The sequence below is a fragment of the Cavia porcellus genome, unplaced genomic scaffold (assembly GCF_034190915.1).
Source record: "Cavia porcellus strain 051 isolate PalLab524CR breed Dunkin Hartley unplaced genomic scaffold, mCavPor4.1 scaffold_2, whole genome shotgun sequence".
NCBI classification, from domain to species: Eukaryota; Metazoa; Chordata; class Mammalia; order Rodentia; family Caviidae; genus Cavia; species Cavia porcellus.
In genome coordinates this window covers 118867851-118880607 of record NW_026947485.1, presented here as the reverse complement: position 1 = coordinate 118880607, position 12757 = coordinate 118867851, and the positions used below count along the sequence as shown (strand labels likewise).

At 40.9% G+C, this 12757-nt stretch overlaps 1 protein-coding gene across 5 annotated transcripts in view; it reads left to right on the top strand.

The window, feature by feature from the left end:
• The window catches only part of Ssbp2 (single stranded DNA binding protein 2), a 250693-nt gene that overhangs the window by 89733 nt on the left and 148203 nt on the right, over positions 1-12757 (top strand). For all 5 annotated transcript variants that reach the window (XM_063245283.1, XM_063245282.1, XM_063245284.1 and 2 more), the window contains one exon: positions 4303-4364. In XM_063245283.1, the coding sequence (XP_063101353.1) occupies positions 4303-4364 (62 nt within the window). The remainder of the gene's footprint in view (positions 1-4302; positions 4365-12757) is intronic.

Genomic DNA, 12757 nt, shown 5'->3' with positions numbered 1-12757 from the left:
CACAGTGTCCCTGAAACCCAGCTTATCTGGAACTACGGAGTTCTAAACAGGCAGAAGAGGGCCATTGGTTCTACAGGCCCAGTGGCTTGGGGTAACTGAGTGCCAGAGTCTCAGGAGCTGCGAACATAGAAAGGGATTTCCAACAGACCCTGAGGAAGCTTTCAAATAACACTTGAAACACAGAAATATAGGAAAATGACAAAACGAAAGACCAAATTACAACCTCAAACCTCCAGCCCATCTCAAGAAGCCCTAGGAGCAATGTATATAGAAGAAAATATATGCCATTCACCTCAAATATCAGGCATAATAGCTACTGAAATTAACAAGCAACCCCAGGAAGCTTTAAAGGAATTCAAACTCGAAATAATCTCCCAGGTAAAAGAAGAAATGATAAAAGAAATGAAAGAGATTTTGAATGTATCTAAAGAAAACACAGTTAAAAAATTGGAGGAACTAAACAAAAAGATAGAATCCCTAGATGAGCAATATAAGAAACAAACAGAATACATAATGCAGATGCACCGAGACATACAGGAAATAAACTCCACTGAAAGTTGTAAAAACCGCCTCAATGAAAGTGAAGATAGAATTTCAGACCTTGAAGACAGGATTGCAGCTAGTGAACAGGAAAGGAAAGATCTTTTAAAAATAACAAGGAATCAGGAAACAACAATTCAACAACTGCAAGATGATGAAAAAAATAACATAAGAATGAGGGATTAATGAAAAAGAAGGAGACAACATAAAGGATGTCAAAAGGATATTTAGAGAAGTAATAGCTGAAAATTTCCCAAGCATGAGATCAGAAACCGACATCAGGATCAGTGAAGCATATAGAACTCCAAATAGTCATAACCAAAATAAAACTACACCCAGACATATAATAATCACCATCCCAGAAATCCAACACAAGAATAGATTATTAAAAGCTGTCAGAGAGAAAAGACAGATCAAAACTTATAAAGGAAAACCTATCAGAATCACAGCAGACTTCTCAGCACAAACAATAAAGTCAAGAAGAGCATGGAGTGAAGTACTCCAGATCCTAAAGCAAAATGATTTCCAACCTAGACTGATGTATCCTGCAAAACTATCATTCAAAATTGATGGTGAAATACGATACTTTCATGACAAAGAACAGCTGAAGAACTTCATGAATACCCAACCAACCCTGCAAAAAATATTGAAAGACAGTTTAGATACACAAAGGAAAAAACCACTAAGCAAAGCAGATAATTAAACAGAACAGAAAGATAAAGATGCAACAGCAGAGAGATAACATGTCAACAATAAACCAACATTTAACAGTAATAACCATTAATGTTAATGGCCTCAATGCAGCAATCAAAAGAAACAGACTAGCAGAATGGATCAAGAAACAAAATCCAACCATATGCTGTTTACAGGAAACCCATCTAACCCAGAAGGATACTCACAGACTGAAAGCAAAGGATGGAAAACAATATTTCATGCAGCAGGAATACAAAAAAAAAGCAGGAGTAGCCATTCTGTTTGCAGACAACGTGAACTTTAAATCACATTCTAATCTTTAGCAAAATCTTCTTTTTTTTTGAGAGAAAATTACTTGTTTCCTCCAAAGCTGCCTTTTGTGTTTTGTGTGCTTCAAACCCTAAAAGCTGACCCAGTTTCAGTGATTTCGATGGTGCTTGTTTTTCCATCTCTTCCTTAAAAAGTCTCATGTTCTCTCTTTCTCCTTTTCTCTCTCTCTCTCTCTCTTTCTTTCTCTCTCACGTGGGATGACTTTCTCAGTTCCTATTTTAAAGGATTTTTGCTGTTGTTATTGCTGATTTGCTAGGTTTTTTTCTGGAAGTCTCTGCTGTTCCCATAGCGGATGATGAAAACCGCCCTTAAATTTTTACAAAATGTATAATTACAGTTGCTTCTTCATGGTGTCAGAGGCCTGTGAACCTTTTGATGCCTCTCTGGATCACATTGTTTAAAGCTTTCTCCCGTCACCATTTCCTGTTGTCCCTGTGCCCACACTGCCTGGCCTTGTCCATCCCTCAGTAAGTATGACCACCCCGTCCCTGCAGTGTCATCCAGTGCTATCCAGTGCTTAGAAAAGGTGCCCTGTAAACACCCTTCCAGCTTTCCAACTTCTGTACTGACTTTGTAAAAAGCACATGGTCTAAACTTTTAACTGTGACAGACACTGAATTTATTTAAATTTTTGAATGGTAAGTTGTGAGTCATCTATAATGCAAACAATGGGAATGTCAGTATCACCGTCTTTATTTTTAAACTTGTATTTTATGAAAGACATGCCTTCCCCTCAAGTCAGGAATTTGTTCCGAAACTTAGTTCTTAAGGTATGGTCTGCATTTCAAGAGCAATCGTTTGCGAATCTCTGGGTCAGGGATGACACTGATGTTATGATGTTAATGTTGATGATGATTTCGATGTGCCTGAAGGTCCCGAAATACCCTCTGATTTGCCAACAAGAAGAAAACTTCAAAAGTAGGATTCTCCTAGAGTGGGTCCATTCAGTGCAGTAAGTCAGGCACAGCAAAAGCCAGCCACACCTGCCCCCGCTTCTCAGTGGGAACTGCGGCGCTGTGCTCCTGGGCCTGGCGTGTGGAGGGAGCAGCAGGAAGTGTGGGGAGAGGGGATGACGGGGCCCACTGTCGCCAGGGACGCTGCTTGTGCTCTGTATGTGTCACAGCAGGGGAATACACTGTTAGGGCAAATAAATGACAAAGGCCCAAGGTGCTAGATGTGCAGGTTACCCTGATTTTAACATTGCGCACTGTGTCTGTGTGTGGAGATACTACGTTCTTCTCCCTAGATATACAGAGACATGTCAAGCAAATATTTTAAAAATGTTTAAAGTTAGGGTCTATTTATGATATTTTAGTAATCACCTGAATTTTATTATGTGATAAGACGGTAAATAGAATCCTAATCTCCAAATGATTAATAAATAAACCTTAATCTTGTTTAAATGATTAATGTTTATTTACTTCTCTCATTTCCACCAGTGGCATGGACAAGTCTTCCATAGTTCTGACATGGATTGCTCTTTTTCCTAGATATATGTATGATTCCCACCTAGATATTTTGCACTCTTCTGACTAGTAAGCTAAATTGTTGGGCACTTACCTAAATACTGCAATATTTTTATGTCAGGTGGATGCATAGAATGTTATGTTGTTGACAGTGATACAGGAATAAGTTAAGTTATGATAGGAATGTGCTTCGAGGGAAAGATAATGACAGCTGACAGTTATCAGGCGTTGACTGCATGTCAGTCATTCTAAGGGTTGTCACTAAGCGGTTTACTCCTCACAGCAACCTTTGGAGGGGGGTATGTATTGCTAGCCCATTTTGTAGGAGAGAAAACTGCTATGGGAGGCCTACGTATCTTTCCCCAGTTCACACAGCTGATTTGTAGGGGAGCTGATGTTTATTTGCACACCTTGTTCTGTCTCAGGGGAGTTTGAAGTTCTTACTCTCCGGGGGCTGTGATATGTACTATCAGATGCAGTGGCCTAGCAGTCAAGATTCATGCTCATTCATTGAAAGTCTGTGAACTATTTCAACAGAAAGAATGTAAGGCAGGGAAATAGGTAAACAGATATCCAAGGATCAGAGAGGGAACACGGCAGGGGAAAAGTATCATAAAATTAATAATTGCCATGAACAATCACTAGGATCAGGGGACCAAAAGAAAGAGATGTGACTGACAAAAATCAGAGGAGAAGCCTCCTGTTGCTGAGGTTCAGACCCATGAAGATGTGAGCTTAGTGGCCGCTGCATATCAGGGGCTCAGTGTTGATGAGGGGCCAAGGCATCGCCTGTGTGTGGGTGCCTGTGACGGGAAGGAAGAGACTGGGCCTGGTCGTGTTGAAAGAAGCTGCAGTTGTTGTAGTCACTCGGTTGATCAGATGAGTCCACCCTGACAGGAGGAGCAAGGGACCAGAAGCAGCCTCGGCCTCTTTCCTCTCCACCCACCTGACTCCTCATCTGACTTAGGTCACAGAACCCAACAGGAAGCCAGAAAGTGGAGACCACTTCACTGTCTCAGTGGCCCTCATGCCAAGACACAGACGGGTAGGACCTGACAGGCTGGAGGCAATCAGAAATTAATGGTGACCACTATCAGAGACTAATTCAGTCTGTAGATCATGGTGGGAAGTGAATAATTGGAAAGCTCATGTAAATAATAAAATGAAAACCTTAAAAATTACCATAGTAATTTTAAATGGAAAAATATTGCTTTGTAATGTGTATGGGCAAAACTATTATTAAGAAAGTATTTATCTTTTTTATTCATTTTAGATAAGATGGGAAAAAAACATCACATTGGGAGAACCTCCAGGATTCTTACATTCTTGGTGGTGGTGAGTATCTTTTGCTACATTTTTACTAACTTGATAATGATTCCAGTAGGCCTATACTGTACCTCCTTACGATTTCCTGCTTCTATTTTTCATTTACTAAAGTTGTTACTTGAGAGGTAGCACTTTTAAGAAACAAAAAAATTAAGATCAGATTACTGTTCTTTGACTTAAGGCTATTACATTGAGTCAAGAAAGAATTGAAACTAGCATGTAGACTCTTTGAGTATAAGTTATCATTTTCTGTTAGTCTGCTAAAGTTACCATAAAAAATGCCTGGAAATGGGTAGCTGAAAAAGTGGACATTCATTTTCTCACAGTTCTGGAGGGCTGGAAATCCAAGATCAAGGTGTCTAGTGTTTGGGTTCTGAAGAGGGCTCTCCTCCAGGCTTGTGGACGGCACATTTTCACTGTGTCCTTTCAGTTAGAGAGAGAGAGAGAGAGAGAGAGAGACAGAGAGAGAGAGAGACAGAGAGAGAGAGAGAGAGAGAGAGAGAGAGAGGCTCTTTGTATCTTTTCTTATAAAGTCCTAAACCCATCATGGGGTCCTAGCATTGTGACTGAATCTAGTCATAATTATCTCCAGAAGGCTGCATCTCCAAGTACTGTCACATGGGAGTTAGGACTTTAATGTGTGAATTTGAAGGGAGATACAGTTAGACCATAACAGTGAACATGAAGGAGGCATTGGTAGTGTATATTAATTTCTGCTTACTGTAGCTGTGCAATTGTTTTTTTTAGTCTAGCAAATTGTCCTGTGCTGGGCCGCGATGGGAAACTTTGACCCACGGTTCCAGGTTCTTCTTTGAATCCTCCTTTCTCCTCTTGGGGGAATTGGAAGTGAAGAGAATGGTTTGACTGGCATCTTGTATAAGAGGCCAATTCTATTTCAAAATAATAGCCACTCATTAAATAGAATCTTCCAAGAACAAGAAGGGAGTGAGATATAAGTAAGGAGGTACTGAAATAAATTTATCTCCATTTTCTTAAAAAGAAGGAGCATATTCATGAGAAAAACTTTCCTGATCCAGTGCTCATAGATACTGACTATCCATGTGGATTTTTAAACAATGATTTCTTTGTATTTTTGCCATAAGTAGTAGTACCTTTTGAAGTTTTATTTACTCATGAGGCTTTGGGCAAATTTCTTTTTGCAAACCTAATAAAATTTATTTATTGTATACTGTTAGAAAAGCTTATGCAGTACTTTGTTTATGCCAGGTGCAGTGCTCCAGTTACTGGGGTCACAGTAGTGAATAAAACAGATACACCCTCCCCTCCTGCCAGCAACAGTCTACTGGGGAAAACAGACAGCTCAGTAGGCAAGGAGAAAGCCGGGGTTCGGGGGGAATATGGTAAGTGCTGTGCAGCTTCTCCAGGGAGAAGGCTCCGGAAGCTGGGAGTGGAAGTGGTGGGCGCGGTGTGCTCCGAGGCCACCGCCCAGGCTTCAGACCCAGCAGATGCCTGCCGTCCTCACCATACTCCTCTAGAACTGGGCTTCATCGCTGTGTCCCAGCTAGGGTGCAGGGCTGTGGTAATGGTTGTGTTTCCACGTGGACCAGGACGGCCATGTAGAAATTCTATTTTTTAATAGAATGTGTAAAATGAAAATTTTCTTGTTGTTTAAGTTACTAAATGTTTATAAAGTACAAAGCTGTGCTGCTTTCAAAGAAATCAGAAGTAGGCAAGGTCAGCAATTAAAAATGTTATAAGAAAAGTAGGTGTTGGTTAAGATACCAGCTCAAGAGCAATATTCACCTCAGTTTGAGGGAGTTAATCTCAGAACCTGAGCTGAAAGTTGAGTGAGGGAAAGGTATTTTGGGGAAGGAACAGTTAGTGTAAAACCTCAAAAGGAGTGATGGTACCCTCAAGGAATGACAGGCATTTGAGCAGCTGGCCCGTAGGAACACTAGGAAAAAGTGGGAAAAGGTAGACTATAAACCCAGAGATAAAAGCAGGAGCCAGATCCGAAGTCCTAGAAACATGGAGGGTTTGAGCCTGCAGCCCAGAGATTTTAAGCAAAGTGCACGGGCGTGTCCAGCTGAGGCACTCATTTGGCATCACTGCAGAGGCAGGCTGAAGAGTGCTGGGAACTAAGGTGAGCTTGCCTGCTCCTAGCATGGTCCAGCTGCAGGGAGATAGCAGGAGAAGTTCTGGGTAGCAGGTGTCACCGAGTTCAGAGGCGAGTCCAGAACTCCCAGGGTTTAGATTTGTGTGGTGGTGCAGATGGTGATGCTGCTGACAGACAGAGGAAAGATACTGAGAGCAGTAGGTTGGAGGAATCATGTGTTAGCTCAGATGGCTCCACCCCAGCTGCTCAGAGGTGAGAGTCTAAGCTGGGTATACAGCTCTGAGGTAGCAGCACGGTGTCTTGGACTCACCCACTAGGACCTACAGCAGTAGGGAGTTCATGGATGAAGTCCTACAGGATGAAGAGAGCAGTGCCTGGGGCTGGAACCCCCAGGAAATCAGCATTTACATGTGGGAGATTAAGAGGAACTTCAAAGAAAAGTATGTGGAAAGGGAGGAAGGGGATGAAGAGAGAAGAATGTGCAGAAGCTTCCCAGAAGAGAACGCTGACATTCAAACTCAGATTCCTCCACCACCAAAGGAACAGAGGAAGCCACGGGGCCTCCCGTGTAGGAAGGAAGGCAAGTGCCAGTCAGAGGACATTTGGGTGGAGTGGGGAGGGAGTACCGATGGGCACCAGTGCTGTCCAGCGCGGTGTCCAGCTCCTGCAGGTGCGTGTGTGGGCTCAGGTTGGCACACAGCATGCACTCCAGCATGTATCCAGATGGAGGTGTGAAATCAGCAAACCAAGGGCTGAAGACATTGGGGGGGGGTTCCACACACAAATAAGCAGAAGTGGGAGCCAGAGGCCTTGGAGAGGAGAGGCCAGTGGGGGCCTCCTGGAGCTGGAGCTCCCTGCCCACCGCCTCCTTCTCCCCTCTCACCTGCCCAGTCTAACTTTGGATTTGCAAGCACTCCCCGTTCCTGCGCTAATTTCACAACTGTGCTGCCAAGAAGCTTCGTTCCTCCAAGGTTAACATCCTTTTCCACTTGTGGAATTTTAAAATTACAGACTTTAAAAGACTTCTCCTGTAAAGTTTGAGTTATAAGAATGATGTCTCATTTTTATTTATAAACACAAAAATTTAAAACATCTTTTAAAATAATTTCAGGCCCCTAGATTTATAATTCTAAAATTATGTAATATCACACAGAAAATACGTTAATCAGTAGAATTATTGTAAGAATTTGGTTTCTTTTACCTGGCACTCAGAACTGAAGCCCTGCAGTATGCTTGCACGCTAATGACTGTAATGAATGACACCAGGTGGAGTTAAAAATAAACACAGACCTGCACGAAATCAGTAACATTGGAGTCAGCTCATTCACTGGAATGGTACATAGTATTTATAATTTTTGTTCTGTAGGTGTTCTTGGAGCAGGTATTGAATAGCTGCTTATTCGAGTTGACTTATACGGAGTTTTGTGTAAGACAGGGTAGGTGACTGTTAGCATACAAGGAGTATGATCAGGGTGAGAAAGGAAGCAAAGTATTAGGAAGAGAGAAGCAAAGAATAGGTGAGGTTAGGTTGTAAAGAAAAAGCAAAACTTAGTCTGGTGAGGAATACAGAATATCCCTGGGAGGAGAAAACCCGCGGGCTCTTTCATTAAAGATGCAAAGAATTGGGAAGGAAGGCGAGGCCAATTGTATTAGTTAATCAGAAGACATTTTCCCTGGCTATATGACACTCTACTAGAATAGTTTTTAATAAACTTAAACTTTTTTTGCAAGTATGTCTGGCTTCGTATCATCTCTTGCTTATGCAAAAATGCTGTACAATAGAGTACAGATATTGTTAAATCAAAGAACAATGGCTGAGGATTTAGCTCAGCGGCATAAGTACCTGCCTTGGGAGCACGGGGTGGTGACTTCAGTCCCTGGGACCAAAGAGAGAAAGGAAAGAATGAAACACTGCCGTCAAGGTCAAGTTTATGAGTGGAATTGAAATCTTCTGAATTGTAAGCAGAGCTTACAATTTACTAGCCACAGGGCTGAATTCAGCAGCTCACTGCAGTTACTGCAGTGGGATTGCATTTCCTATTAAAGCACCATGAGAGAGCAGCAGGTTCCAGGCAGTGTGTGTCCCGGGGACTAGTTATGTCTGCATGGAGGCCTTCACGGGTCACTGCAGCTGCATGCAAGATGCGGGGTAGTAGTGATGGGCACACACTGGACATGAGAGTTCTCCTTCCGGGTCAAAGCCAGAATGACAGTGCTTGCTGTCTTATCTGAACAAACATCTGCCACACTCCTATAAGAGCCAACACTGGCTAGGTGGCCAGAGCTGTCTAAACCTGACCCTGATCCAGATAGAGAGCTCAACTCTTACTCCACACTTCCAGTGGAAGCAGATAATGCAATGGTTACAAGTTCCAGTCCAACTTGTCACTAACTTCTTACTCTGTGACCTTAGCTGAATTGTTTAACTTTCTATGCCCCCAGCTCACTCCTCTATAAAAGGGATCATAATTAGGAGACTGGAAGCTTAAATATGTGATGCTTAGAATATGACACTTGACTTTAGTACATATTCAGTAAAGGTTAATTATTTATGATGTTTAAAACATAAATGTTATTAATGCAGAAATTTTGTGAGAATTTTATGACTGTGGGGCAAAATTTAATGCTGTCATTGTTTAAAATATTAAGTAATAAGGAATAATACAAGTACATAAAAATGAAATTACTGGGGCCAGGGATTTAGCTCAGTGACATAAGCACCTGCCTGAAAAACACACAGTCGTGAGTTCAATTCCCAGTACCAAAAAAAAAAAAAAAAAAAAAAAAATTACTAAGATGAGGAGGAGATCCATGCATATGTTATATAAAAACATCCTTGGTCTTATGAATGGATAGTTTTCTTCACTCAGGATTGTATTAGTCAACCTTCTGTTACTGTTATGAACCCCAGAGATAATCACCTTATAAAGAGCAAAGGTTCACTTGGTCTCCCAGTTTGGAGGTTTCTGTTGGTGTGACTTAGGCCTATAGCAGCTGCTGGTGGGAATGTACAGTGGAATGACCGTTCACCTGTGGTGCTGGGACATGGGAGAGGGAACAGGAGGAGTGACCAGAAGCCCCTCATCAGGCTGCGGCTCTGCAGTTGTGCACCACCTCTGGACAGCCCTGCAGTGGGCATGTATCTCTGAAGCCAGCCCTTCACGATGGCTGCAGTTGGAACAGTTCAGCAGGGATCAGGAGCTGCTAACATTCATGGATGTATCTTTGGCCCAATCCAAGAAAAACGACTTCCTCAGCTGTTGGGGCTTGAGCTTACAGCAGCATGGCTTGTTCTTCAGGAAATCGTCCTCTGGGACTTTTTGTCTTTTATTTTTGAATTTTTAGCTTCAGGAAGCCCTAGACCTGGCTATCAACATGCTGGCTGCCCTCGGGGACATGCGTAGCGTGTTTATGAGCCTTCACAGCTGTCTGTGTTCCCTTAAGAACCAGCAGCTAGCCCGGCCCTCTGCCCAATGTCCCCACATCACTGAAAGTGTTTGGGTAGGAATCACTGACTTGGGATCGTTATGTTTTTCAGTTTATGCAGAGAAGACTCGCAACTGAGACAAAACCAAAGCCTTAAGTTTTGCTTCTCTGTGTGTAGCATCTTTTTCCATTTGAGAAGTGCAGAAGTTTTTCATTGGTTACTGCTTAGGTATAAAGAGAGTGTCTGTGATAAACCAGTGCACTTGCTTTTAAGTTTAACAGATGCAGGAGTTAGAGGAATCCAGACCAGCTTGGCCAGCAGCCTGTAGGCTGTAGGGAGAAGTCTGTCACAGTGTATTGCTCGTGGTTCTCTTGGGAACCAGGGCACCACTACAGCGGGTCATCGGAGACCGTGAAGCACATCAGTGGGCTCCCTCCAGTGAGGAACCCACCAAGTGTCACCGTCAGCCTTCCCTGCTCAGACGCCTAGTTCTTCCTCAAAGAGATAAAGCTGTGTTTCTGTGTATCAGTAGCAGAAGGCCCTAATGTGAGCCATAGGCTTCTGCCCACAGTATGCACGAAATTTTAGTAACTTACGAAATGGAAGTCTGCACTTAATTATCTTAATTAATTGATTAATTTTTAGGTCAACTCATCAGTGGTCTTGAATTCCTATGTACCATGGATGATACGTCTTTTTCTTTGGCAGCATGTGACATAGCATATTAAATATAGTGACTAGGCATTTAATAATATTTGGAATAAATTTGAAGAAAAATACTGTTTAATATTGCTTTGTGTTTCATGAAAGACTCGTAGAGGTCCCCTAGCTTTAACTTCCTTAATCTCCGCATTTTCTAAGTTGCAAAATAAGACTATAAAGATTAAGTGATTTGTCTGCAATCTCCCAATTAATCCAAAGCTAAGCATGGATTAATTACAGAGTGTGGACAACATGGTATGTTCTGTTCTTACTGCAGCTCCTGCTGCTACAACATAGCAAATTGTTCTCCAACACTAGGGGTGTAGTTACCGCAGCAGCCACGATACTGTTAGGCTCATATCATTGGGGCAAGATATTGTCAAACATTATAGAAAAAATAAAATTTTGATTATCTTTTCCACCTATAGATGAAACATGTTTTAAATCACATATTCCCTAGTACTACAGGTAATTTGTCCATATGTATTTAATTTGTAAATTAATTTTATTGTTTAATTTTCATGATATAATTTATATTATTATAGACTTCGTTCTGAAACTCTCCTGATAAGTACCATTTTTAATTAAATAAGTTTATTGGCACATTTTAGATATACAGGGTGGTCATCTTCACCATAGGGAATTTGTATCTGTGTACAATATGCTTTGATCCCTCTTTTTCCCATCCCCTTTTCCCCTCAGCACTTCTTCCCTTCCTACTTACAAAGCTTTATTTCCATTTTATCCTTTTTTGAATCAGTTTTTTCCTTTTGCCTTCCTCCCTTTCCCCCTTCCCTCACCCTAGTTCCTCTTTCCTTTTGAACAATTTCTTCCCATTTCAAAGGTACATTTTGGTTCACACTAGGGAGACAGTGCAATGTTTACACACATGAGTCTGATTTACTTCACTTAAGTAAATGGGCTCAAGTTGCATGCCTCAAACTTATCTTTCTTTATGACTGAGTAGTACTCCACCATATATTCATATATGTATATACATATTTATAAATAATATAACCCCACATTTTCTTTATTTTAACTGAAGATTTGCCCAGTTTTCTTTAACCCTTCTTACTGCCACATTGGGTGGCTGCGTAGCATCAGTGGAAGAGCAGCTATGAATGCATAGAAAAGCATGCACGCTTGTGTTAGGCGATATAAGACCAAACCTAGGATAAAAGCTTACCATGGTAAATGTTTTTAAATGTCAGATGCATTTGTTTACCTTTATTGAAGAAGATCACATGTAAGTCATGCAGGATTCTTAGCAATAGCATGTAAACTTATTTTTAAATTATTATTTAAAGTATTTATTTAAATTATTTTATTTATTTATTTAAATTATTTTATTTAATTATTATTTAAATTATTTTTAAATTATTTTAACATCTCTAAGCTCAATCTTAAAACTTTTGACTTGTACTAAAACAGTGAGAACAGATCTAAAAGTATAACAGTGCAATGTTCTCAAGTATTTAAGTACATATGTGTAAATAATCACTTGTCATATTTATTTTATAATTTTCAGGCCATACAAATCATTTAACAGTAGTAGGATAGAAATGTTAGGAGAGGTTTTATGGTACTTTCTGGGAAAATAAGAAAATCAGGAACAAGAAGAGCTATTCAGCTGTTTGTCATAACATTATGTTTAATCTGTGATTAAACTACATACAGTAAACATTACGTTTGAAAGTTCTGGCTTTCAGAGCCTTGAAGTTCCTTAGCAACAGGAGAACAAGTAATTGCAACAGACTGTAATTCACAACACACTGTAACCAGGTGAAGATTTTAGTCGTATCCTATCTGCAAGTCTTACATTATTTTTTTTTATCCAGGTAGAGACATAAGGAGGCCAAGTACCACTGCCTTCACTCTCCTGAAAATACTGAAATTTACTTAGGTTATTTTGTCCTTATCTTCTTTGTATTTCTTACTTATCGTAGAATCTTACTAAGAGATAATAAATTTTCTTTCCACTTAATAGGGAAGGAAATAATAAGCAGTGCAGTCAAGGAAACTGTGGCACACGCAGTGCTCACGCTTTCCTCTCTGGGGTACTCTGATTTTCCTGAACCGTGGACTTATGCTGTGTGTCACAAGCCTTTGGGATACTTTATCCCGACAGAGGAGGGAGAGCAAGATCTGGATGATGAACGTGTTTTAGAGTCGGGAACTCTGGCTCAATTCACCCAG